General features: G+C 33.5%; 3 protein-coding genes and 2 long non-coding RNA genes across 7 annotated transcripts in view; 2 read left to right on the forward strand and 3 right to left on the reverse strand.

Moving 5' to 3' along the window:
* LOC145726816 (uncharacterized) overlaps positions 1-26,997 on the reverse strand; it is a 133,834-nt gene that overhangs the window by 45,945 nt on the left and 60,892 nt on the right. The gene's annotated exons all lie outside the window — the stretch shown is intronic.
* On the forward strand, positions 118-1,954 carry Alg3 (Alg3, alpha-1,3- mannosyltransferase). The gene is made up of 2 exons (XM_081976038.1): positions 118-517; positions 575-1,954. The coding sequence occupies exons 1-2, from the start codon at positions 259-261 to the stop codon at positions 1,720-1,722; spliced, it is 1,407 nt and encodes a 468-aa protein (XP_081832164.1). The 5' UTR covers positions 118-258; the 3' UTR covers positions 1,723-1,954.
* Positions 2,414-8,380, forward strand: LOC145726784 (ATP-dependent DNA helicase Q5-like). Its single transcript, XM_081976014.1, has 11 exons — positions 2,414-2,627; positions 2,719-2,843; positions 2,900-3,064; positions 3,113-3,286; positions 4,224-4,870; positions 4,922-5,131; positions 5,198-5,336; positions 5,610-5,885; positions 6,334-7,034; positions 7,447-8,000; positions 8,059-8,380. The coding sequence occupies exons 1-11, from the start codon at positions 2,528-2,530 to the stop codon at positions 8,139-8,141; spliced, it is 3,174 nt and encodes a 1,057-aa protein (XP_081832140.1). The 5' UTR covers positions 2,414-2,527; the 3' UTR covers positions 8,142-8,380.
* On the reverse strand, positions 3,384-4,216 carry LOC145726813 (uncharacterized). The gene is made up of 2 exons (XR_014177684.1): positions 3,685-4,216; positions 3,384-3,620 (listed from the first exon to the last, which is right to left on the reverse strand). It is a non-coding gene; the product is annotated as an uncharacterized LOC145726813 (long non-coding RNA).
* On the reverse strand, positions 8,451-25,088 carry edl (ETS-domain lacking). 3 transcript variants are annotated; one of them, XM_081976068.1, is made up of 3 exons: positions 24,824-25,088; positions 11,221-11,387; positions 8,451-9,746 (listed from the first exon to the last, which is right to left on the reverse strand). In XM_081976068.1, exons 2-3 carry the CDS (start codon positions 11,348-11,350, stop codon positions 9,526-9,528), a joined length of 351 nt encoding a protein of 116 aa, XP_081832194.1. In that variant the 5' UTR covers positions 11,351-11,387; positions 24,824-25,088; the 3' UTR covers positions 8,451-9,525. The 3 variants fall into 3 exon arrangements, with proteins under 3 accessions (XP_081832194.1, XP_081832195.1, XP_081832193.1); XM_081976069.1 differs by lacking the exon at positions 24,824-25,088 and adding an exon at positions 21,966-22,105; XM_081976067.1 differs by lacking the exon at positions 24,824-25,088 and adding an exon at positions 15,700-15,788.

Consider the following 26,997-nt stretch of genomic DNA (forward strand, 5'->3'; position numbering starts at 1 on the left):
TTTTGTCTCTCTTTTTCCAACTGTTTCATATGGAATAAAAAGAGACAAAAATTCAACGCTTATTTTTCAATTTAACGTTTGACGGACATGAACAAAAACCAAGTTGACAGTGTTAACACTACTGTCCCATAAAAGAAAAATGTCAAAATTTCAATAAACATAACCAACAAACTTTATCAAGTACTTTTTTGGTCCAAATCACCAAATGTACCCCACTTTTAATAATGCAGTCACTGTCGACCAGAGATTAACCGTAATATGGCGCCCCCAATAATAAAATCGTCCCTCAAGCCAGCGAAGACACAGACGTCTTATACAAACTATGTCAACCTGCTTAAAAAGTTTCTGGTGGATCCTCACCATTTGGGGCCAGTCTGTTTGTTCCTTTTCATAGCGGAGGCAATATGCAACGTGCTTATCATCGAAAATGTTAAATACACTGAAATTGATTGGGTCGCCTATATGCAAGAAGTGGAGGGTTTTATAAATGGGACACTGGATTACCAGCACCTTAAAGGTTTGTTATATAACTTTGTTTAAAATAAATGAACTGGATTTACTTGTCTGGTTTTAGGTGACACGGGACCTCTAGTTTATCCAGCTGGGTTTGTCTATATTTTCACAGCTCTCTATTATGTCACAGGTCATGGAAAAAATATTTACCTGGCACAGTATATTTTTTTAGTGTTATATTTGGTGCAAACTGTATTAATACATCGAATATACCGAATTACAGCCAAGGTGCCTCCATATGCTTTGATAATAGCTACTTTCACTTCATTTAGAATTCATTCAATATATGTTTTAAGGCTTTTTAATGATCCTGTAGCTGTATTGTTGTTTTTTGTAAGTTTGAATTTGTTTGTCTCCAGTAAATGGAGGTGGGGTAGTCTATTCTTTTCTCTTGCAGTTAGTGTAAAAATGAACATTTTGCTTTATGCACCCTGCCTTTTGGTGGCATATTTAACAAACTTAAGTTACACAGAGACTATTTTAAATTTGTTTATTTGTGCCTTTGTTCAGTTGATACTTGCCTTGCCTTTCTTATGGGGGAATCCATTCTCCTATATAAAAGGCAGCTTTGATTTAGGAAGGGTTTTTGACCACAAATGGACTGTTAATTTCCGTTTTGTACCTCAGCATATTTTTGAACATAAATACTTTCATTTAGGGCTTTTACTTTTACATGTGATATTGCTGATAGTATTTTTACCATTGCTAAGGAGGTACTTGAGTAGTTATGCCAAATTAAATGTAGTGACCAAGGCTTTTAAGTCTCAAGTAGAGGAAGAAAGACTTCAAAAGAAAGCCTCCACCAGGAAGCAAAATTTACCAAAAAGAGATAAAGCCTACTTAGAAACTACACAAAATCAAAGGAGATCAAACTCAAAAGATTCTCAGGATAGTTTTTATGATGAGAAAGTTAAGCTGCAAGCTAGGATGTCAAAAATAGCTCAATTATTTATCCTTCCATTTTTTATTACCAATTTAATAGGGATTGCTTGTGCTAGATCCATACATTACCAGTTCTATTCATGGTACTACCACAGTTTGCTTTATTTAGCTTTCTGTACCAGTTACAATAAACCCATCAAGTTTTTATTACTGGGTGTAATTGAGTACAGCTATAAAACTTACCCTAGTACAAACCTGTCAAGTGTTCTTCTACATGTGTGCCATATTATTTTGATATATGGAGTTTATCAAAATATGAAAGCTTAGCTGTAATGCTATAATTATTTTTAGTTGTCACGTTTGATTTTTTTAGAAATGGGAGTGTTAATTCTGCTAAAAAATAGCTTTTTACTATAAAATATTTTAATAGAGAGTGCATACTTACTTATTATAAGTATATTAAAAGGGTAAAAGTATTTTGAATGTCAATTTGCTCTACACAATCATGAAGTATGAAAGTTTAATGTATTTTCAGCAATAAAAGACTTTTTGTGACTAACTAACTGTATTTGTTTTATAATGATAATAAAATGCCTTATTTTACTAGTTTTTCTAATAACAGCGCATTGTAAAATCTGTGCAGCGGTTCCTACATCTTCTATGCCTTATTTAGTTTTTCAGTACATTTGGAAAAGTAAAATCAGGAGAAGTAATTTTTAATTTTTTAATACTCCTAACAGTCCTGTTGGATTAACCCATTTAGATTTCTTATACAGTTTGATTTTTATAAAAGTGTTCTTTCCTAAAGCTGAACGTTTTATGAATTGACTTTTGGGAGGGAAAAAGCTTGTATAATAATTATTTACAGATTACAGCTTAAAAATAAGAATTATTTGACCAACTTTGAAATTACATCACTATGACGTCACATTCACCCCAGAGAGTCAGAAAAAAATGAAATAGAGACTACTTGCATTGAGTTTGACAATGACAGTATTGACAGTGACATTTAATGTTTCATTATTTGTTTGTTCTGCTTTATTTTCAATTTCAAAGAAAGTATAAAATAAATTAAAGTTTCTTTTTTTATTTAAAACTTTACCCCAAATGTGATAAACTTTTTACCATAATAATGGAAGAATCTGATATATACGAAGGACTGAAAAAGTACTTTAAATTTGATTCATTTAAGTCAAAATTGCAGGAAAAAGCAGTAATTGAAATTTGCCAAAGTAAGTACAGTTTATGATTTGTTTACTTTTTAATGAGTTTCTTTAGAAAACCCACTTTATTTCATGTTCTGTTAACCCGTTACTTTTTCAGGAAAGCATGATGTGTATGTGTCAATGCCTACTGGTTCTGGAAAATCACTTTGTTACCAACTTCCCGCCGTTTTGCACAGTAACATGATCACTCTAGTATTTTCACCCCTGCTGGCACTAATAAAGGTGTGTTCACTCTATCCAACCCACCAGAAGTAATACATTTATTTACACTCCCCTAGGATCAAATTGATGCTCTGATATCCCTAAAAATAAGGGCTGCTTCATTGAATTCCAAAATAACTAAAACTGAAAGGGAAAGACTTATTGCGGACCTTAAGTCTACATCACCAAATACTAGACTATTGTACATAACCCCTGAACAGGCAGCAACAGCAACCTTTAAGGTACCCTAAAATGAGTTTACTTTTGAAGGCTCAAAGTGTCATTTGTAGGAGCTTTTTAAGAATCTCAGTAAGTTTAATAAGATTGGCTATATAGTGGTTGATGAGGCTCATTGTGTGAGTGAGTGGGGTCATGACTTTCGACCTGACTATCTCAAACTGGGCAGTCTTAGGGATGACTGCAAAGTGCCTTGTATAGCTCTTACAGCCACTGCAGGGAAACAAGTGAGTTATTTTTATAGTTTGTTTGAAGGTTTTGTGAACATGAAATGTAGTGGAAAGGACAAGAACATGGAACTTTTACAATTTACAAGCTACAAAGTTATATAGTTTAATTCACTTTTATTTTTCCTGTTATGTTAAAGGGTTAAGCTAACTAAGAATTAATATGAGTTCACAAAACACATATTCAAAATTCCTTAAGGCTTTAAAATTTTTGTTGTTGATGTTTGGCACTCAAAAAGCCTTATTTTTCTCAGTGACCTATTTAATGGTCTAATAAAGAGTCGTCTTGGTGAGGGTCTTCTTCATTGACCAGCTTTGTACTGTTGGTATTTGCCTATTAAGTAAAATTAGTTCAATTTAAAATCAAATTATCTCTGAATAATTGTTTTACCACCTACCTATACAGGCTAGGAACAAAAGTAACATCATTGCATTCTCTTGTTCTTCTTCAAATGAGTCCATTGCATTTTGTTTTTAAAGTGTATTTCTTTCTATTAAATTAAAGATATTTGCGATTAGGAACTAATATTTCAAATAAACACAAAGTCACAAGGAGCCCTCCAAAAGTAAACAAAACATCTTATGCCAATCTGAATGTCAGATGTCAATATCACATGTGTTTAAGTCTTTGTCTGATTGGATACCTCTTACATTATTCTTACCTTGAATATAAAGGGGCTTAAAAATCATAAATGATAAATCCTTGATAAATTTTAAATAAATATAAACCCACCATAAGTAGGCAAGTGAAAGATAAGTTAATGTTCACAAAACGATTTTTTCTATGTTTTTTGTAAGTTAAAATGAAAGATTTAGCCATCAATCTGATTTGGTTAGCTGGTTTTGTATTACATTATTGTAGATAATATAAATTTTAAGCCAAGTCAGATTGATCCCTTAACATGAATAAATTCTAGCTTTAGTGATTTTCAAATAGGTTACAAACGACATCATAAAAAGCCTGAGATTATCTCCTGATTTCAAAGAGTTCAAAACGTCATGCTTTCGCAGCAACTTATTCTACGACGTCTACTTTCCTAACATTTTAGAAGACCCTTTCAAACATTTAAAAACGTTTATTGAACAGTGCTTAAAGTTGGCGAAGGAAAAGGACTTGCCCAGTGACAAAAAATCCTGCGGAATTATTTATTGTCGCACCCGAGAACAAACTGAAGTTTTAGCCTCCAAACTGAACTCAATGAATATCAAGAGTTTGTGCTATCACGCCGGACTGAAAAATCATGAAAGGATGGACTTTCAAGAAATGTGGCAGCGTGGTGAAGTCCCGGTTATTTGCGCTACTATCAGTTTTGGAATGGGGGTGGATAAAGCCACTGTACGGTTTGTTATTCATTGGGGGGTTCCCAAAGATCCTGCATCGTTCTATCAGGAAACTGGACGGGCAGGTAGGGATGGAAAACCGTCCTTTTGTCGGGTTTACTACAGCAGATCGGACTCAAAAGCGGTCGAGTTTCATTTGACTAGAGATTTGGGAAAGTGTGGCAGTAGACCTGACAAAAAGTTGAATGTTGAAAACGCAATAAAAGGGTTTAAGAAAGTGATCGAGTACTGTGAAAACCCCTCGTAAGTTGTTGGTTAATATGTAATTGAAAAATGACTGTTAACATTTTTTAGAGCATGTCGTCATGTGCTTTTTTCTAATCATTTTGGAGAGCCACCACCTAAGTGTGTAAAAAACTGTGACTGGTGCAAAAACAAGAAAGCAGTACAAGATATGGTGGAGCAATTTTTGGTTAAAAGTGTTCAATTCAACACTCATGTCAGTTCTTTTAATGAAATGGATTATGGTGATTTGTACGGTGAGGGCCGAAAAGGCGTTAATGAGTGAGTAGTTAGTTCACTAGTTGACTAGTTAATAGTCACTAATTAAGTATAATGGCACAACGCTAGTGAAACGCAGAGTAGGAAAGATGGAAATGATAGCGATAGTGGAGATGAACGCTACTCGGCATTTCAAAGAGAACAAGAAGCAAAAAAAGAAGCGACAACTTTTATTCAAAAGCAGTTAGCTTTGAGGAGAAATCCCCAGGTAGATGTAAAAAATAAAACTAAATTAAGATGAGGTTACAAATTAAAAAAGCCAAGGGCCTTATTCATTTTCAGGCTTCATGGGGCGAGTGGAGAATATGTGACGTCACAGTGACGTAATTAGACAGTTGTCAAATGTTTGAATTAGCTCTGCTCGCTCCATGCATGGAGCGTCAAAAAACTAAACAGTTTGAATGTTACCTCATACTTAATTACTTTAAGTTTGTAGATGAATATTTAATTATTATCAGAAAAACTGACTGACTACTTTCAGGAAGTTTCTCAAGAAACGATAGAAAAACTCTTCTCAAAACATGCCAGAGTACAGGCAGCTTCGGCTACGTCCAACAAAGTTAAAGGTCTGACTCTAGCTATAAGGGAACAGTACCTGTCAAAAATTTTGGACACCCTCTATGCAAATTACACAGAATGTGAATCTCAACAGACATTAGATAAGAAAGATATTGAAGACTGCAGTATTGGGTTGGAGTATGAAGTGTTTCAATCAACAACCACAATCACCATGTATAGAAACGGGTTGGCTAAATTGGTAAGTGGACGTAAGGTTTTTTGTTAAAAACGCGGAACTGGTAGGGCAGGTATGAAACTGAGTAGGATCAAAACATTTCCAGCACTCTAGAGTTTTGATTCAGTTTTTGCCTATATGGGCTGTTAAGGTTAGACAAAGAGAAATATATTCCGCTACAATTCTGGAACTGTCATTGTCAGACACGTCTTGTCATTTGTCATTACTGTAAATTGTCAATATTTAAGAAAATAATTTTCTTGTATATTTTTGATTATTTTATTCTTAAAGTTCTTAAGAAAGTGCCTCATACAAACTGGTTGTTGAAGTGAAAATGTGTTAAGATTTTGTAATGCCGAGAGTGTATTACTGTTTCTAGTGTTGTCACGCTGTACATGGCCCAGAGAAATTTAACCTAGTTATTTTTAGAATCAGTGTACAGCATCTTGTGAGTTTCACTTTCCCTTTGCAGATCTCCAGCATTAAGAAAAGTACCACTAGTAATGAGGTCTATGTGAAACTCGTGAGTTTTCAGCCAAAACCTGCCAAGTATGAAACTTTGACAGACCTATTTCGTAATATCCAAAAGGATTTGAAGTTGAAATCTCAACCACCTGAACTACCAAGTGCCGATGATCCAAAACTAGTCCCAGTAGAAGAGAGTGAAACTAGTAGTAATGAACCTAATCCTACTAACACCACTTTGACAGTAAGCAATGGCTGTACTTCAATCAGAAACCCTACCCTAAGTTTTGGATTTCAAACTGCAAAAAACCTACTAGAACAGAGTGTCACTATGAATAAAACTAACGCAAAATCTTTGTTTGGAGACTCTGATGAGGAGACTGGAAACAGTCCAAAGCATAGCAAGTTACATAAGAGGGAGTCTAGTAGAAGGTCATCAAGCAGGGATAGGAAGCACAAAGATAAGCATGAGAGGAGTAGAAACAGGGACAGAAGTCGTGATCGACACCAGCGCGACAGGTCACATGGTAGACACAAACAAGAACAAAATTCAGACAGACAAGAAAAAAATTCAGACAGGCGAAAACATGATAAAAGTAGTCATGAGAGAAAAAGATTGCACAGCAGGGAAAGGGGAGAAGAGAGAAAAAAGAGAAAACATAGTAGAGAGGCGGAAGAGGGTTATTCAGATAATGGAAAAGAAAAAAGGTAAGTTTTGGTATATTGTTTAATAAAGTTAATTGAAGTTTCTACAAAACTAGGCAGATTGACTTGTAAAGCTGACAATTACTGTTTCAAGTGAATTTTCATGTTTTTATGAACTTAAAATGGATTGGATTAATTTTCAGGATTTTTAAGTATGAAAAATAATTATGTACTTGAAAAATCATAAATGAAATCTGACTTTAGTAATCAACACTATTTTTAAAAACTACTGTCATATTATTGTACTTAGAACAAAAAGATGGTTCAGTTTATAATGTTAACGTGAGAGGACCTATTTGAAAAACTGACAAGTAAAGACAAATAAAACATTTTTAAAAAATGTAGTTTTTTGGGAAATATTTCTAAAATTTTTAAATATAACTTATAACCTCATAAACTAATTTTTTACTTTCAGTGTGGCATGGGAAAATGGTAAAGTAGGCTCTGAAGACAGTAAAAATCACAAGAACCAACAATCCAATGACACATCCATCACAGAACCTCTTGCAGCATTTAATGATCGATTAAGTGAATCAGACACCACTAATACAAAGCATCAAGAAGAAGGAAACAGTTTGGAGGCTGGAACTCTGTCATGTGAAGTCTCCGAACCCGTAACACAACTTAACAAAGCTGAAATCCAATCAGACTCAAACGATATTCATCAAATGGATGAGCGTACGACGACAAGTAATGAGGCTGATGATGCTTCAACAAGCAGCAACAAAGATACCAGTCCTAGACTGGTTATAGAAACCAGTGAGCCTCAAAAACTTTCCACTCAAACTAATGGAGATATTAAGAAAGCAGTAGGAAAAACTGCTAGTGGAAAATCGAAACTAAAGAAAACAGAAATTGGTCTGTTGGTTGTTAAATTGTTGACTCCAGCTTATATTGATAAGAGGTTTGAGTCGCGTGAGATTTTCAAGACAATGGCTAGAAAAATATCACATTGGTTGGCTGACAAAGGTGAGTCTTGTCTTTAATTACACCCAAAATAAAATACTGAGTGTTATTTTTTTTCTAGATGAGGAAGAAATCAAAGACTATGTTAAGAAGTTTCTCAATAGGAATTTAGAAATTACTTCTAAGACGAGTATATTTGTATAAGCTGTTAGTTTTTTTAAGGTGTTTGGAAGGGGGGATTCTGTTTCTTTCTTTGACTTATTGAAAGTATACAGTTGGAAATATGATTATGTTTGTTAGGTGAAATTGCATTTTATTTCTTTGTAATGTAAATTATTGTATATATTTCATTGGATTGCTGATTCAGCTGTATACTATTATTATTATAATATGTGAAAGAAGATGATTTACCAATAAATGCTATACAAGGCTATGCCAAAATATTACATAGTTTTATTGCAAAGTTTTTGTTTTATTAAGCTCAGGGTTTAGTAGAATAAAATTCAACAAGTATCAGTTCAATATATTTATTTTCTACTCAGTGTGTAAATGAAACCATTAGAAATTAAATAACCACAATATTTACATGACTAGCAAAAATATACAAATCTAAATTCCACTTAAAAACTAAAACAATAATAGTTAGAGCTCGAATCAGCTAAGAAAAGGCCACAGGCGTCATCAAACGATGATGTCACGATCTCTGTACGTCTCGCTTTAAATATTGCTGCTCTCGTTACTTTCCAAGTTGTTGCAGCCAGTCAGTGGCGTGCTATTATTTTATCAGTAAAATGAAACATTTTCGTCGTTTTTAATAAAGAAAATAAAAGACAACAAGTTTTTCAAAGGAATGGAAACTCCTTCTGCTTCTTTCTTCATAAATTGTAAGACGTTACTGACGATTTCACGGCCTTGGCTGTATATGATAACACCTTTCTTTCCAACCTTTTTGAAAGACATTTTGACAAAATAACGTTTTTTATTCATAACACTATGTGAACTTCAACTGCGACCATCAACAATACAACCAAAACACCAGACTAAAACGGAACCTAACCTAACCCCCTAAGTCTCCCTGTCCGCCACTACATTTTTTTAAACTTGGCAACACCGTTTAGAGTGCCGGCTAGTAAAAGCATATAAAAAGGTCCAAATGTACCTGGCCGCTGCCGCATCTGTTTTAATTGTGTCCAAGTAAAAACCGTACTACGTTGCCAAGTGGCTTTTTGACCGCTTAACAATATATTTTCGGGAATATTTTAATAGGACGCCTCTGATTATATCTAATGCGACGGCAACTGTAGAAGGAGAAAGAAATAGTTTTAAAAACTGCGTCATTGATGATGCGGTGGCCTTTTCTCATCTGATTCGAGCTCTACTAATACGTATCAGTCTAATCACCCTGCCTTGCCGTTCATTTTAATAAACATCAAAAGGAGTGCAAGGAGTTCGTACAAAATTAAGAAACGCTTTTCCTGCCGATATAATTGGCTGCCAAAATTAGCTACCCAGGAAGCTAGTGACAATTTTTTGCTTTATACAGTGAGGTAGATCACATTATCGAGTGTGTGTGTAAAAGTGGTAGAACTCAATTCCTGGAATACATGGCGGAGCACAGCCTCAACTGGAAGTCTTTATAGAGTAGTTTGCCGCCTAAGGGCACTCTGGACAGGAACATGCTGGGGGACATCAAACACAAAGCTTTGCCGTTCATTAAGAACCTGGAGGAGGGCACTTCTGGCAGATTGTGAACGGTTGTGATGTATCTCAACCATTGACTGACATGTTCTCTCGTCCAGTGTCGTGGATCTGCAATAAGATAAAAAAGTCAATTATAAAATTTATTTTTTTAGAAAATGCTGTTAGTTTGGTAATACCAAGTACATAGTATTAGTAACAAAAACGTTGATAAAATTTACATTTTGTCTCTCATACAAAATTGAGGGTGAATCAACCGGTTCACTAGATTGCACTGACTTTTTGACGTTTTCAGCTTCTATTTGGTGATTTGGGTTTCTAGAATCCTTTGAGTCTAGATTTGCATTGTACCAACTAGTACCAAGTGACTGACTGAGAGTGTAGCCAACATATTGATGTTTTCAGTTCATATTTGGTGATTTTGGGCCTCCACAACCCTGCTTCTTTGAGTCTACACCATTTACACATGTAGTTTAGAAACTATCACTTAGTCACGTATTTTAGAAAAGGTCTGTTATGGATAATAGTTGTTGTTGATTTTGTTTGTTGTTTTGTCCATTTTTTAAATTTAATATAACTTACAAAAAAAAACGCTCATCCGGAGTATTAAATTTATATAAAATATATAAAGAGCGAATTGTTCTATAGTAACAATTATAACAAGAATAACTTTGTGACAATGCAGCACAATTACCTTTCACTACAAATGTTAGTACGAAGATTTTCTGGTATCCAACTTTAATTTTCCAAATTACAAATAACCGTGTCAAAAATCCAACTGGTCTTTTCTAAAATACAATTTGCAATTTCTAAAATCAAAGTAATCAAATACTAGTGATATTTCTAAAATCCATCTCATGGTTTCTAAACTTTTTTTGTTTCTAGACTGACGCTTTCTAAATTACATATGTAAATGGTGTAGATTTGTATTGTAGGTACCAAGTGAAGAACGATTTTAGACTTTGTAGCGACTATTTGCAGTTTTTTACAAGAAACTTTAGTGAATGTAAAATCAATGTTTTTAGGTTACTTTGGTGACTTTTTGATCAATCCAGTTTTCATTTTACTCTAATTCTCCATAAATTTTCTACTTGAAGATAACAACTTAAAATCAATGCGTTTGTCAAGTGTTCCTGCCTTCACCAAATAATCTTCTTCAACATAGAGATTGAACAGCTTCAGCTTCATTAACAAGAAAAAGTCAAGAACAGACAAAACTCTGTCTCATTATAGTAGTGCCTATAAAAACCCCTAAAACCTTTTACAAGGGGTTAAAAAAAGGTATAGGTTGGAAAATTGGGGTAAAGCTTATTTGCCAGGAGCCTCAGGGGGTTAAAAATTCAAAATCTTGTTCTGTTGGAGGAGCACCATTCTAATTTTTTGAAAAACATTTTGTCTGTCTTAGTCTTTTGAATTTTCCTTTAAACTTGTTTAAGATTGTATTTCTTCTAAAATGAAGTAAAAGTCGAAATTATTCTATACTTCCTGTTAAATTATATTCACCAAGAATCTCTTTTGCATAGAAAACTGTAACAATTACGTTCTTATTCATTATTTTGTCTATTAAATGCAAAACATTACATACCTTTTGGCAAGCGGTCTTCGTTATCATTTTCAGAGCGTTGATGTAGATGCGAGCTTCTATATGCGGAAAGTCTGTCCCAGTCTGAATTCAGTCCATACCTGATTGGGCCTTCCGCTGTTTGTAAAGCCATTTTGATTTTAGGGTTGTAGTAGCCTATTTTGGTTGTTCTGTAACAAAATTATGTGCGGTTAATGATAGCACAGACACCCCAAGATGTACTAAAAATACAGTCGGCTCGAATCGCGCCCCGATTGAATTTCGGATGTTCTTTCATCGATTAATGTTTTTTTTTTCGCATCCGCGTCTCCGGAGATGAGGTCGGGTTTAGACAAAGAACATGTGTTTTTATGGCAGCTTTGAAAGGCTCCACGGTAAAGATTTAAAGAGCGCGGCTCTTAACGGCACAAATTAACTGTTTTTCAAGTATTTCAAACCGGTTCAGTTGTTTTACTTGTCTTAAACTGGTTTAACACCTTTGATGATTCTTTAAGAGCAAATAAGGTGCAAATCAAAGTAAGTTTTGAACAGTTACAAACAAAATGAGTCAATGTCAAGTTGACAGAAAACTATGATACTAAAATATGATATTTTGAAAAGCAGTAATTGGATAAAAAATAAATAATATTTTGTATTTTTAACTAAATAAGACAAATAATATACTTTTTCTATAAACGGACTAAAAATTCAACTTTTAACACGCACACACTATTAGAACACATTTTACACTGCACTATTAGAAATACCTTTTTAAGGCACTAGTGCTTTAAAAGAGCATTTTAACTGTTAATAAAATATTTACAAAATGTTTTTAAAATGGATGACAGCATTCAAACAAATTTATTTTTGAGGGCAACAATGATTGTTATGGAATGAATTATTGACAAATGGAACTGATGGTTTGACTGTTTGCAGAAAAAGAATTTCTCAAATATAATCATTGAAATTTTGTATGGTATTCGTGATAAAAGTGTTTTTAAGACATTCATGAGAATTCACAAAATTTGGCATGCGTGCCTTAAAAACGCACTTTTAACACTCATATCTAAATAGCTATTACAAGTAGTTACAGTTAAACGCCAATATGAAGTATATTAATGGTATGGTTTCAATGCAAACTTTAATTACAATCCAGAATAAAGTTAAACTAATAATTATTGATCGTAAAAAGCGTTTATTTTCAACCATGTATGTGAAAGATGAAAACTGTTGTTTTTTCTCAATTTTGTCATATCTGAGCTTACTTTTTCCTTCCTTACTTTTACTTTCTTCCGCGACCTCTGCAACAGCTCGCAGCTCAGGTGGTGACAATAAGTGACATGCGTTTACAGAAATCTCCATGTTAAAAGTACTCTAAGAATCGTTTTATTCATTCATATTTATTAAAAGTTTGATAAGATTCTGATTGAATATAAAATAGTATACCAGCGACGGTGGAAAGTATAATTTCTCGACAGAAAACAAACACTTTCCACCTGAGTATGTAATATACTATTTGTTTCTGCTAAACCTTGCTAATAACTGAGTTGATTTATTTTCCACATATCGTTTCACAAAGCATAAAAAATTTTGACAGTTATCACATGCCTTTAATAATCCACAAAATGTGAAAAACTTAAAAAAGCAAATAAACAAGTCAACAAGTGCATTTGTGTTCGGACTACTCGTGAAGACCGTTAGAAAACTCTTTGGGCTGCAGTATTAACCTGTAGTAACATAGGCTTCTATCTTCTTCTTTCTTCTATCTTCTTGATCTATTTTCATCAGTTAAAATGAGACAGGCATTGTAAACACTGACGCCAAAATACGTCTTTTGTGTAATAATTTGACAGTTGGTCACGAGAAATCCCCGTGTGTGCTTGAGCACCGCTCTCCTTAGTACAGTATGTAACTAAAATCGCTATGTATTACTACCATTAGAGAACAAAAGCAGAACATACAAACAAAACAGTGTATAAGCAATTTTCTCGTAAAAACAGGATATCCCGTCAAAAACAACCACCATCATCAACCCCCCGAAAACAAGGGCGAAAACCGTACAGGAAGGGGTGTTTCCAAGCGTATGGCGTTTCCGCCACTGACATCCGCAACTATTTTCGATTTCAAAGAGGGTCATTATAGGGTTTGACGCCCCCCGCGGCTCCATGTGTCAAAAAGGCATCCCGGGAGGCTCACGCGGCGGGTATCTTTGATTCAGAACAGGAAATCCTAATCATTCCTCGAGGCGCCCCACCCGAGAAATTTTTCCTATTAATTCGACCCCCTTCAGTTAATCTTACGTAATCGAATTGTCACCTGATGTGAAAGGTTGCTTTTTTTACCTGGAATACATACATACAGTGCCGGATGTGACAGATTTGCATTGATAGAGTAATTATATACAATGGGTAAACGGGAAACTGATACGGATAAAGCTGGAAGGAAAACAATATTAATATTGGTTTCAAGCCCTGATAAACGGGATTACTCGATAAAAATGCGACAGGATGTCATATTTCAGATACACCTTATTCGATTTACGACCACATAAGTTGAATTTTTGGCCTTTAACATCGTTGCGTCATAAAATCGACCTTCGTTGCTCGTGTTTGTGTAAATAAGACGTTAAGTGCATCCGTTGCGTAAATATTAGACAAATAACAAGCACTTCCTGAGGAACCGGGCTTAAAAATAAAAACAGTACTGTTCTGGCCTCTTAATCAATCAGTAACCGTTTTAAGTGCAAATTTTACTCAACAAAACCCATTACCATGTTGATGTTAATTTTTTTTCGTTCTAAATTTGTATGGTGGAGTAGTGCGTAAAAATATTTGGTGTCTTAACTTAGAAAAATGCAAAAAAATACTGAAGCCTACAATTTTTTTTCAACTGAGTAGTAAGTGATCATTATTATTTTGGAGCTGAATTTAGGAAAATGCACCACACGTTGATAAACTTGCTTTTACCACATAATCTTGAAGCAGGAAATCAAAACTTTTATGAAGGAAGAATTTGTTCAGTCAGAAATAAGATAAGAATTTAGAAGGACTAATGTAGTCTCAACAGACGTAGAATAGCTCAAAAGTAACAAATATGCAGACTAGAACATCAGCGGAATCGATCTATGCCGGTTTTGAGACGTAATAATACAATTTGGCACAGATTGACCAAGAAGGAGCCAAATTCAGCGTCCAATGTGGTCCCAACAGACGTAGAATGGCTCAAAAGTAACTTCCTGGGCTTAAAAATAAAAACGGTACTGTTCTGGCCTCTTAATCAATCAGTAACCGTTTTAAGTGCAAATTTTACTCAACAAAACCCATTACCATGTTGATGTTAATTTTTTTTCGTTCTAAATTTGTATGGTGGAGTAGTGCGTAAAAATATTTGGTGTCTTAACTTAGAAAAATGCAAAAAAATACTGAAGCCTACAATTTTTTTTCCACTGAGTGTAGTAAGTGATCATTATTATTTTGGAGCTGAATTTAGGAAAATGCACCACACGTTGATAAACTTGCTTCTACCACATAATCTTGAAGCAGGAAATCAAAACTTTTATGAAGGATATTTGTAAGATTTAATTTTATATTTAATTTACAATATCATCAATTAGAATAATGATTATATGAAGAAAAAATCGAAAACAATAAAGAAAGCTGAATAAAGTTTTATGAAGGAAGAATTTGTTCAGTCAGAAATAAGATAAGTATTTAAAAGGACTAATGTAGTCCCAACAGACGTAGAATAAATAGCTCAAAAGTAACAAATATGCAGACTAGAACATCAGCGGAATCGATCTATGCCGGTTTTGAGACGAAATAATACAATTTGGCACAGATTGACCAAGAAGGAGCCAAATTCAGCGTCCAATGTAGTCCCAACAGACGTAGAATGGCTCTCTGGAATTTAGGAAAATGCACCACACGTTGATAAACTTGCTTCTACCACATAATCTTGAAGCAGGAAATCAAAACTTTTATGAAGGATATTTGGAAGATTTAATTTTATATTTAATTTACAACATCATCAATTAGAATAATGATTATATGAAGAAAAAATCGAAAACAATAAAGAAAGCTGAATAAAGTTTTATGAAGGAAGAATTTGTTCAGTCAGAATACAAAAGACCCAAATACAGAACGAAAATATTCTTGAAAATTCTTTAACGAACTGGAAAAAACAATTTTTACATGAATTTGATGGTCGTAAGTCTGAACCGGTTGGTTATTGTTTGAATCAAAACCAACCTCGTTTGAATTTTGTCTGAATAACAGAACATGTTGCTAGAACCCGTTGCTAGTTTCATGCACCAGAATTACGTTTAATAAGCTAAAAAAATCCAATTTATATCGTAATAAAATAATTTCAAAACTATTCGCATCGTAAGTTTGGTTCGCTTGGCGGCGCCGACAAAAAACGACTATTAGAACCATCTTCAAAGGAAAGCGGAATTACTCAGCTAGCAAAAGTTGATGTGCTGTATAGAACCATAATTTTAATTACCCACTTTCCTCTCTATTAATAAATGGACGTGTGTCATTCGCGGGGCATGACTTAACCCGTATATCGACCACCATATGAACAGTTTTAACACGTGGGAACGCGGATAATAGATCAATTGACCTCTGTAATAACGCCGGGTTAATATACGGATATATGAGTAGGTGCTACACAGAAACCAGTTTCATAGCATTCCAACAAACCTGAATAAATTCCTTCGTGAGAAACCACATTTACAAGGAAATTCAAGTTGGTTACTGTCGTAATTTGTGACGTTATCCTAGTTTAGTTTGGTTTTTTGTGTAGAAAACATTCTAAAAAAAGGTGTCTGGTTTTGCCCATCAATGTCAGAAGCGTCTTAATTTACTCGATGACTATAAAATCAAGCCTTCCTGTTATCCCGAACCGGCGTCTTAATGAAAATAAGACATAAAAACACTAATTTAGGACATTTTCTAAACGGTTTCCCTCGGGAATGTGTTTTGGCTTTTAAAAATAAACCGACGTCTAAATAGTTCAGAGTGATGAACTTTCGATGGTGAACGTGTTTAATGCAATTACCATTATACACTAGTTAGTAATTACTAGTACACTTTCGATAAGTTTATCAAAACGAGCTGTTTATTTTGGGTTTTGGCTGGGGTTACGTTTCAGTACTTGCCAAAAAGTTAGATTGATGATAAGTTTTATGCTCTACAAGATTTCATTTAGGTGATTTCACCCCGAGGGGTAGACCGCCGATAATTTTTTGTACACCAAAATGTCTTTTTGCATACAAAATACCTTGAGATGCCTTTAAAATACCTCACAATGCTTCATTATTGCTCAAAATGTCTCATAGTAATAATGCCTTAAGCTGTCAAAATGTCATAAGGATTAATGATTCAAAAAAAAAAAGATTTCCTCAGGTTATACCTGATTGCTTTTCCAAATTTTAAAGACTTTTTTGATTTTGAATTTTGATTGATTTTCTAAGGTCAGGTGACTGTTTTTTCAAATTCTAACTAACAAAAATATTTTTTGTACTGTTGTCTGAAATTACAGGTTATATTTTGACGTTTAAACGAATCTTCTAACTGTCATAGTAACCAAGTAAGCACGTGTCAAACAAATCATTTAAAAGAAACAGTTGAAAAATTAAATATATAGTATTTTAAATTTGGACAGTGGTAAAATTGTAACAACTACGTCACGTGACTTTGATAATTCAATTTTTAAGCTTGCAACACTGTAAAGACTAGTTGACTCTGTCAAAAACAGTCACGTGACCTTCAAAACGTAGTTTAAACTTTGGAAAATTGATAAATAAAATTTAGACAGTTGTAACATTTTAAATTGCAAAATACACGTTACGTGACTTGGATAATTCAATTTTTGAGCTTGCAACATTGTAAAGACCAGTTGACATTGTCAAAAACAGTCACGTGACCTTCAAAAGTAGTTTAAACTTTGGAAAATTGATAAATAAAATTTAGACAGTTGTAACATTTTAAATTGCAAAATACACGTCACGTGACTTGGATAATTCAATTTTTGAGCTTGCAACATTGTAAAGACCAGTTGACATTGTCAAAAACAGTCACGTGACCTTCAAAACGTAGTTTAAACTTTGGAAAATTGATAAATACAATTTAGACAGTTGTAAAAACTTAAATTGCAAAGTACACGTCACGTGACGTTGATAATGCAATTCTGAGCTTGCACCACTGTAAAGGCCAGGTGATATCTGTCAAAATTAATCACGTGATCGTTAAAATGTGGTTTAAACTTTAAAAACTTGGTAAATTAAATTTAGACTATTTTAGACAATTCTAAAAGCTGAAATTGTAAGAGACACATCACGTGACTTTGATTATAAAATTTTAGAGCTTGCAACACTGTAAAATACACGTAATCTTAAAAATGTTTAAATGTTGAAAAATTGGTAAATTATAATAATTTGTAATGAATATTGTTTCAACTTAATATCAAGTAATAAAGATTTTACCATAATAATTACATGTGCGTTCAATTTTGTTATATTGATATACTATATTGTCTACTGCTTGGTCTACTACAATGTATTCCTCAAAATTTTCTTTATTTAGGCTTTATTTCGCTCAAAATTCCAATGAAAATATCGCAAAACATTTTGAAATATACAATCAATACCTCAAAATTCTATAAAATGTCTTATAAATACCTTGTAATATCTCAAAATGCTGTTAATACCGGCAAAGTGCCTCATAAATACCTCGAGTGTGTACACCAAAATACTTCGGCGATCTACTCCTTGTATCACCCTTCAGAAGTCTTCTTCAGAGAGTTACAGAGCAAAAAGTGACAGAATGGATCAAAGTACTCTTTTCCAACTAAACTGATTTGTCAAGTGAGCGTAGCTCCGTTATTTAAGGAGCTATCAAAAAGTGTTAATAAAGAAAGTTGTAACAAGTTTTATGCTCTACAAGATTACATTTGGGTGTTTTCATCGTTAAAGGCCTTCTCAAAGAGTTAGAGGACAAAAAGTGACTGTTATTGCAATGCTAATGCACCGAATTTGTAACAGCCTGCATATGATTACCTGTCACAACTAAACCTAATAAACTAAATAGCTTTATTAATCACCCGGTATAATGGCTTATTACCGGAAAACATGTCTCCCTAGAGAAAATTGAAATTGAGTTTGACGTATTTCAAGAGTCTTGATTAAGGGTGCTATCTTTTCGTAGTGCCACCATGTATATTATAGTTCCTTCTATCATTTTTAAACGTTGCTGAAATTATATTCTTATTGCAATTCAAGACACTGTATACATAATTCAATATTTAACTAAATTAATAACAATAAATTAGGCTTTACAGTACACTAAAATAAAATCAAAATGTCTACTAATCGTTGTGACTGCTTTTTTTGCAAAAGATACCATGAGAAAAAAATAATATGAATAAAGTACAAAAAACAATGGAGCAAATTTTTTAATTTAATTAATTTAAGGCTAGTATTAATATTTTAAAAAAATCAGAAAGAAGAACAGAAACACAATTTATTATTCATCTAAGTTAAATTACTAGCTATTAGATTATATTATACTGTTTGCAGTCAAGTCAAGTACACGATCAAAGAATCCGCACTAATTTATTACTTTGCGTTACACAACATCCGCTCCTACAACTTAATAAAAAACCTATTTTTTACGTCGTTATTAAAAATATTTGCTAGTGCATGAAAGAAAATAACGCTCGTTGAATTTCAATGATTCCAATTTGAATAAGTAAAGCCCCCCCATCTAAGAGAGCCGAACAAAAGGAGGAATCTTATACATTATTAATAGTTGTGCGCTCGTTCAAATTGCCTCTTTTGTTCATTGTATTATAATAAACCATTATTTTTAGGATATCCTGTGCTTATAGTTTATAATAAGCGAACTTACTTGAGTCTTAATTACCGGCGTAAGACTTCAACTGCGACCCCGCGCAAATCTTCCCAAAGGAAGGAAGAAATCAATTTTGCAATTCTATTGTTTTTTCCAGTGTTATTTTTTTTTTGTAAAGGACGTTGCTATTGTTAGACTATGTCGCGGGAGAGAATATTGTATACAATAGTATACAGTTTGATGGGAAATGACTGTCACTAGATTCAATTGTTTATGGGGAAAACTTGAAGGATTTTTGAATTAATTTGTGATCTATGCTCTTTTAAAACGTTCTATTTTAAAATACTACACTATAAAACAAAGTGAGTTTATGAATGCAATTTGTATTATCAAATCTTGATTACTTCTATCAACAATTTATTATGTCAATCATAAAGTAATATAGAGAGCCTGAGACCAAGATATTTTAATATCTGTTCTACTGAGATATTCCTATTAAACAATTTTTTATGTTAGTCAATAATTAGGGAAATAAAAAAATTTAAACTATTTTAGTAGGGTAGATTTTGAAACATTTTTAGATCTAGACTGCAAACTAGCTACAATTTTGGTCAACCTGGTCATCTTGGTCTACTAACTACTTGACAACTGACCTACTGACGTTACCAAAACAGTTATTCAACCACATCAAGATAAAAATTGACAGGTACGAACTGAATTTATAAATAAAGCTTATTTCATTGGCTATCCATTGACATATAAAAGTTTATACAAAGTGTGCACCAACAAAGTCATGAAAAAATTAGTCAATTTTGACACCCTCTAGCGGCCAAACCGTCTAACCTATCCATTCAAATTGGGAGGCTGTTAGAAAGCTTATTTCATTGGCTATCCATTGACGTATAAAACTTTAGCGAAAATAGTGCAATTAAGCGGGTTTTTGAATATTAAACAAAAGGATACACCAAAAAAATTGGTCAAAGTTGACGCCCTCTAGTAGCTAAACGGTACCACTAACCAACCGACGTTGGTACGTCAATATAAAGCTCATTTCATTGGCTGTCTATCGACATATAAAGGTATATACAAAGTGTTAGAAATACGCGTGTTATTTACGGTTTACAGACAGGGTGCCTCAGAAACACTTTTTGACTGGTTAGGGCTAATTTGACCCTGGAAAATTAAGAAAACATGGTTACATGAGCTACTAGGTCTATTACGATGTAATGCATACAAATTTCTTAAAAAACCGATTTTGCAAATGACAACTTTCGTAAGGGTCAAATTTGCCTGAAACATCACCACTATTCCAATGGGTTTTGCGTTATGTTGGCCTCTTAATGCAAGCGAAAATCCACTTTAATGATTTTATTTCTACAGTTTTGCTACGGCTCTAAATTTCACACTCACTATGCTAGGTTTGTGCCATATCAGGGCCGTACCTGATCGATCTAAAAAAATCTTTCAAAGAAGTTAGAGTGGTTACAGTCAAGAAAAACGTTTAGTTAGCTTTGGAGCCCTCTGGCGGCCAAACGAAGCACCCTATCAACACGGCCATATTTTTGGAAAGCCCATTATATTTTCTATCCATTGACATATAAAAGTCTATACAAAGTGTTGCAAATAAACGAGTTGTTTGACAGTTTTGACTATGTTTAATTTGGAAAACGTCTTTTTTTGGAACTGACGTTTTGAGCTCTTTTTTTGACCATCCTGTATAATATATTCTATCGTTTTTCTTCACCCACTCTTAGAACAACCCTTGTATAACACGACAAAACACAAAAACCAAGAAAAAAACGTTTCCTGACATGCATAAACTAAAATTATTGTTTTGGAGACTGAAAATATTAAATTTCACATAGAACGGTAAATATCTCAGAAACGGATACGGAAAAGTGTGACATTAATGAATTTGACGTAGAATCCAAAAATGCAATAATATACAAGGTGTCCCATTTAAACAAAGCAGCCGTTGATATCTACTTCCGGTTAAATCCTTGCACGCATACTTTCTTATTTTTATATTTCTTTAATTAAAAAAGGTTTTTTTAAATTCCAGTCAAGTCGTGGTAATTCCGAAAATTAGTGGGTATTGTTAGGTTAGGTTAGTTACTGAAAGTTATTAGGAATTACTGGGCATTACAAGGAATTAGTGTACATTATTGGCATATTAGGAGTTAGTGTACAAGATTGTACTCAGCGGTTTACCCCTCTGTATAACTCCATTTCTGCCAATAAGTACTATTGTGGTACTTATTAAAACACTCCTCTGAGTCATTATTTCTAACCTAATTTGGTATTCTGGCTTCAATTTTAGAATCATAACTAAAAACTACTGAGTGTGATACCTGCACTTAATGTCAATTTTAATAGTCGTTGATAAACTAACCTAACCTAACCTAATATTTGACAGTGTTTTGTATCTTTTTCAGTTCAAAGTTGTCTTAGAAAAAGTAAACTGATAATTTTAGAAGCAAACATTGAATTTCAATATCTTGATAATCTGATGAGGTGCGAAAGCTTTGAATGTTGCATAGATTTTAGTGTTCTTTCTGCTGTTTGACTAGACTACTTGGTGTATACTGAAAACAGTGTTGCCAAAGTGTAGAAAACATTTTTTTAAGAAATGTCGTGTTTGGAATTAACAAAAAAAAATTCCCAAATGCCTGTAGATTCTGGAATTTTACGAAAAATGCTAAAATCTTCTAAATACAACGAAAACGACTTAACAAATTTTTAGGGCTTCTACAAATATCCTACACCTTCCTTTAAGATTTTAAAGGAAAAAAAATCACAAACATAAACAAAGCACTATTGTGGATAGTTTACCTTGATCTATTTTTCGGGACATCACGTGTTAGGTGCATTACAAAACAGACTTGGTAATATTTAGAAAGTGCGCCGAAAACTTACCAGACGGTACGTTGGTGGACTCCGAAAAAAACCCCAGATCCGAATTAGGCGTGTAGTACCAAAAACGCAAAGTGCGAGGGCAATATTTTTACATACTAAATAGGAACGCGTAGAGCCAACGTATAATATACCGAAAGGACATGGACAGGATATCCGTATCCTTGGTTACATAAAAGCTATATAAAAGCGTCCAAAACAGGAAAAGGAAATATATTATCGCCCGATTTTCAATTGCCATTATCGTGCGGCTTTTTTCCGTTTCATTCAATATGCACAAAATGCAAAAATCCTGTGTCTCTGTATATTTATAGTTTTGTGTCACTGATAGTAAAACATTATAATTAAGTCGGTGACGATGTGTAGGCAGCCAGTCGAAGGAAGTAGAAAAATGCGATCTAAGCGCACGTGAGGTCGCACTTTAGATATCGTCGAGCTTGTTGCAAAATTTCCTGTCCTTCCAGACGCTTGTATTTTTGCGCAATCCGTAGAGATATGTTAATAATATCCTCACTATTCGGCCTAATAATAGACGTTGCACACCGGAAACTATTAAGAACCGTATTTATTACAAGCCAACCGAGGTAATTTGTCTCAAATAATTAAGTTGAGTTGTTTAAGGGGATTTGTCGATTATCGAATAATTATTTTTCCAGGTAGGTGGTACCCACTGTTGGTAAAATCAAGTTGTTTGGCGAGTGTGGCCTGTCTGTGTCTATCTATTAGTATAGTGTTATGCTAGGTCTAAATGTGCAACACTTGCATAACTCAGCACATACTGCAGCTCTGAAGGTTCTCTCAATTTGTCCTCGTTTTATTGTTTCAACTTTAAAATCTTTGACAACATGGTTTGTGACACGAGTACTAAAAAGAGCCAAATACCGACAACAGTCATATACAATCATAGCAGCCTCAACAGCCAAATTCAACAGTAGAAATATGAGAAAAATAATATTTCTTTCTGAAAAGGGGTCAAAAAGGTCTTTCCAGAACCACTTTTGCGGCTTTGAGGAGATAACTCCAAACTGTAACTTTCCTGTTTGGCTAAAATTATTCATAATAAAACAATAGTAAGAATAGAGGTGTCATTTTAATGATTTTCAACTATTGTTAATGGTGGAATTTGTCAAGAACGGTTTTCCAGAACGGATATGACGTTACTTTACAGTTAGTGACATGATCTTCAGGTTTGCAATTGTTCTGTTCTTACCATTGATTTCCTACGATTGTCTTTCCACATTTTACATTCCTATAATTGTGACCTTGTAACTGTACTGTGGACATAAAATGCTTGGAACATGTTAAATATAGTGAAAATGGTCATCTTAAAGCTCCCAAAGACTTAATCATTTAGATTCATAGAAAATCAAACCATAAAGGTTTAATTTATAGTTCGAATTGAAATTCGAATTGAAAATATTGAAATAATACTCTTTCTGAAGATAATAATTTATAAAACTTAAAACTAAAGTTGTTTTTCGTAATAAAAACGTTGTTAATTGTACTAAAAGGATACACAACTGCCTCAAAGGACCTCAAATAGGACCAGGTTGTTCTGGATGTTATTTTATATGTTTTCCTTTACTGTTTTGCTCTTTTTTCTATCAAAGTATTTTATCATCTATCAGAGTATTGTTTAGTTTAATTCTTTGTTAACCTTGGATGTTCATCAACATTTAAATAAAACCAATCCAAAAATAATAACAACCATTTTCCATCTAAAAAACATAAAGCTGGTATGATATACATTAGTTTCATTTAACAGTTCTTTATTTAAAATCAAGCTTTAAAATAGCCAAATTAAAGGCTAAAGGGGATTATTGAAACAAAAAAAAAAACACTATTTAATACTTTCAAAAAATCAATTCAATAACTATAGGATTGGTAAAAAAGTTAAATCGTAAGTTTTTGTATAACCAACTCCAAGAGTAAATTCAAAACCAAAATATAATAATAAGTAATACAAAACCAAAAAAAGCGGTCATAATAATGATTTAGAGCCTGTATAAATTACTTTAAAAAATAAAATAGACAGATTGTTTTGAAATATCAGGCTTCAATTTTGAAATGTGTTCAGTTCAATTTTTTTACTTCACTGTTTATAAATGCAAATTGAATCGAAAAATTAAGGATAACAATTGAAATGTTTTGTACTTGAAGCGAATAAATAACAAAGTCTGTTTACAAAAAACATGGCGTTATGTCAAAAGTCAAATATACAAATAAATTCAAATTAGTGTAAGGAAAGGTTCGGTTTTACGTCAATGAGATAAAATTCAAATTCTAAGTATTGACATTAAAAAAGGTTAACCTTTATGCTAAGTCCATATTGTGTAAATCTCAGTACAGTTAGTAGTTTGTGATTGGTCAAAATAGCAGCTTCCACTGTGCTGCTTTTTTGATCAATCACAAACTACTAAATACTGTACATTCTGACTTAGTGAAGCTGTAGTTGAAATTGTAGCTACTTTGAGTGACCCAAGAAACAAACAAATCTAAAAAGTGATACAAACACCAAATATACTGACTACACCAGATTACTGTTTTGCATGTCAATAAAGTAGCACGAGAATGCACCAGGTATGCAAATGAAAACGCCATTAGACGCCGGTATGAATATATTCTTATATGGTGCAAGGATGTAATTAGTAAATGACGTCAACGCTATGCAATCTTACACAATCTATATGACAGAATTATGATGTTTATTCCTTTAGTTGTAAAAATTATTGTAGTTAGGAGAAAAGCATAGAAACGAGGCGCGTTAAAGGAACATTAATGAAAATAAGTTCTGCAAAAGTATAACACACATATTCGGGTACAATAATTATAAGTTATGAAAGGAATTAAAAACAACTTACCTTTAATGGAAAATAAGTTGGCGGCAATAAATGAGGAGTATAACTGGCTAGACAAGTTTCTTCACTTTGTATGTTATCTCAAAATTACCCGGAAATCTTCAAACGTATCTATTTCCAAAAATGTGTTATTAATCACAGTTCCACTGTTAATTTGATTATCAGCTAACAAACAGTTGCCGAGATACCGATTCTCTCGAGCGCAGCTGTACTACTACACGAAACACGTTCGAATGCCTAGAGCACGGTACGACTTCTGCCTTTCTGAGTTGATTGTAGCGTAGCTTGTAGCGCTCCTAGTGACCACGTGCTACGGATACGACATCCGCCCCTGTGATTGGCTGAAAATGTCAATACTAGACAAGGGGTGGGGGTTAAAGTTAGTGAAACTTTTGTTAATTACACGGGGAATCCACCGACGTTTCTCACTCTCTTCCCATCCTCATTGATATGACCGAGACGCGTCCGTCTATAAAATAATTAATTTATCAGAAGCGACTTCCCCTCGATGGCTTCGTCGGGACCTCCCCTTCGTCCACAGACTTCCTCGACAACCCCGGAATATTAATAGGTTCATCAATTTCTTGCTCGAGCCAAAAAGGCGCATCTCGGACCGTGATAAACAGTATCCGGCATCAGTTTGTGTGGAATTCAGACGACACACTTTGATGCATAGCTTATTAGCCACATACCGGATGTTCTACAAGGATTCTGGAGACTTTCTTAATAGGTTTCCGTTTTTCCTCCCACCCTTCGTTGACAATCTTCATTAATTTCAATTCTTTTTTTATTTCTTAAGTAAAACTTACGATATAGTATAGTTGATATTTATCAAGCAGTAGGTCAAGGAGTTTATGTCAGTGTTGCCAACCCTTAAATGATTAAATGATATAACTTTCCTCGAAAAGGTTTAAAAAAGTTTCCAAATTTGAGTAAAATCTCAGGTTTTCCAAGTCCACTTAAAATGCTATTATTTGTCTATTCAACTTGAATTTTCTAATTTCAAAACAAACAGAATGTTGTTCTTTTGGATTTTTAGAATAAATCACAAGCGGCAAAAATGAACTTATAAACCTATAAAGTTCACTGAAAATGATTCAGAACTATATTGCTTTTGAGCAGGATTTTTTTTATAGCTTCATAGAGTAGTATTTGACAGTTTCCATCATTTTGACGTGGAACTAGCTCCAAAAAAAAAACAGCTTTACAAAACAGGGGGGGTCAAAAACTCAGTCTCAGATTGATTGATTTTTGACTTTTTGAAAAACCCTGTATTGTTTCCTGAAAGTGTCTTTCAACTAGAATGCACTATTTCTACGAAACAGCTTCACGTCACATCTGTCAAACATTTTGCTCATAGAACTCTAAAAAACATTTTATGTGAATTTTAACAGATTGTACTAGTTCTAAGAATGTTTTGTCATTTTATAGCTTCATGGAGGAGATTTTGACAGGTTTCAAGTTTATGACATATGGAAATATGCTTAAACGAAACAGATACACGTCACGACTGTCCAATTTCTACTCATGGATCTGAACATTCCTCTCTAAACAAGCATTTAATATGATTTACTGTAACTATGTTAACTCTAACAGTGCTTTTAAGCAGGTTTTGTATCTTGCTTTATCAGAATGAGTTAAAATGCGACAGACATTGTAAACACTCTAGTACCAAAATACGTCTTAAATTCGGTTCGAAACATACAATTGTATGTCAGAACTGCCAAAATTGTATTCATAGACCTATAAACAAGCATTAAATATAATTGGTACTGATAATACTACCTTTAAGCAATGTTTTATAGTTTGATACCTTCATGGAGTTGGAATTGAAACATGATTAAGTAATGAATAAGTTAAAATCGGTGTTTTATTACTAAAATTGACCCAGGTTTAAAAAAAAATTCAAAGTTTTCCTCAAATATCCAAATGTGGTTCGGATTCGCTAAAGATGGGGAAGAAAAATGATAAGGTTTTAAGCAGTGTGGATATCCACCTCACACACTTGAAATATTACTCATAACTAGGTTAAGGTTTTGACCTGAAAATCGTTATCATTTAATGTTACGAATAATTCTAGTAGATTAAATGATAAAACTTGGAAGTTGCACTATGAAGTATTGATGATTTCACTCTTATGCTTTTGCAAAATTTGAAAGTCACAGGGTATTTTATGA

This window comes from Ips typographus, linkage group LG3 (genome assembly GCF_016097725.1).
Source record: "Ips typographus isolate SLU linkage group LG3, UJ_Ityp_2.0, whole genome shotgun sequence".
NCBI lineage: Eukaryota > Metazoa > Arthropoda > Insecta > Coleoptera > Curculionidae > Ips > Ips typographus.

Bases quoted from the DNA above. Each gene is read 5' to 3' on its own strand.
- Alg3 (XM_081976038.1), top strand. From the start codon at position 259: ATGGCGCCCCCAATAATAAAATCGTCCCTCAAGCCAGCGAAGACACAG. The intron at 518-574 runs GTTTGTTATATA...GTCTGGTTTTAG, and splicing joins GGATTACCAGCACCTTAAAG to GTGACACGGGACCTCTAGTT.
- LOC145726784 (XM_081976014.1), top strand. From the start codon at position 2,528: ATGGAAGAATCTGATATATACGAAGGACTGAAAAAGTACTTTAAATTT. The intron at 3,065-3,112 runs GTACCCTAAAAT...TGTCATTTGTAG, and splicing joins CAGCAACAGCAACCTTTAAG to GAGCTTTTTAAGAATCTCAG. The intron at 7,035-7,446 runs GTAAGTTTTGGT...TTTTACTTTCAG, and splicing joins GATAATGGAAAAGAAAAAAG to TGTGGCATGGGAAAATGGTA.
- edl (XM_081976067.1), bottom strand. From the start codon at position 15,773: ATGGTGGTCGATATACGGGTTAAGTCATGCCCCGCGAATGACACACGT. The intron at 11,388-15,699 runs GTAATTAAAATT...ATTTTGTTACAG, and splicing joins ATTAATAGAGAGGAAAGTGG to AACAACCAAAATAGGCTACT. The intron at 9,747-11,220 runs GTATGTAATGTT...ATCTTATTGCAG, and splicing joins CGAAGACCGCTTGCCAAAAG to ATCCACGACACTGGACGAGA.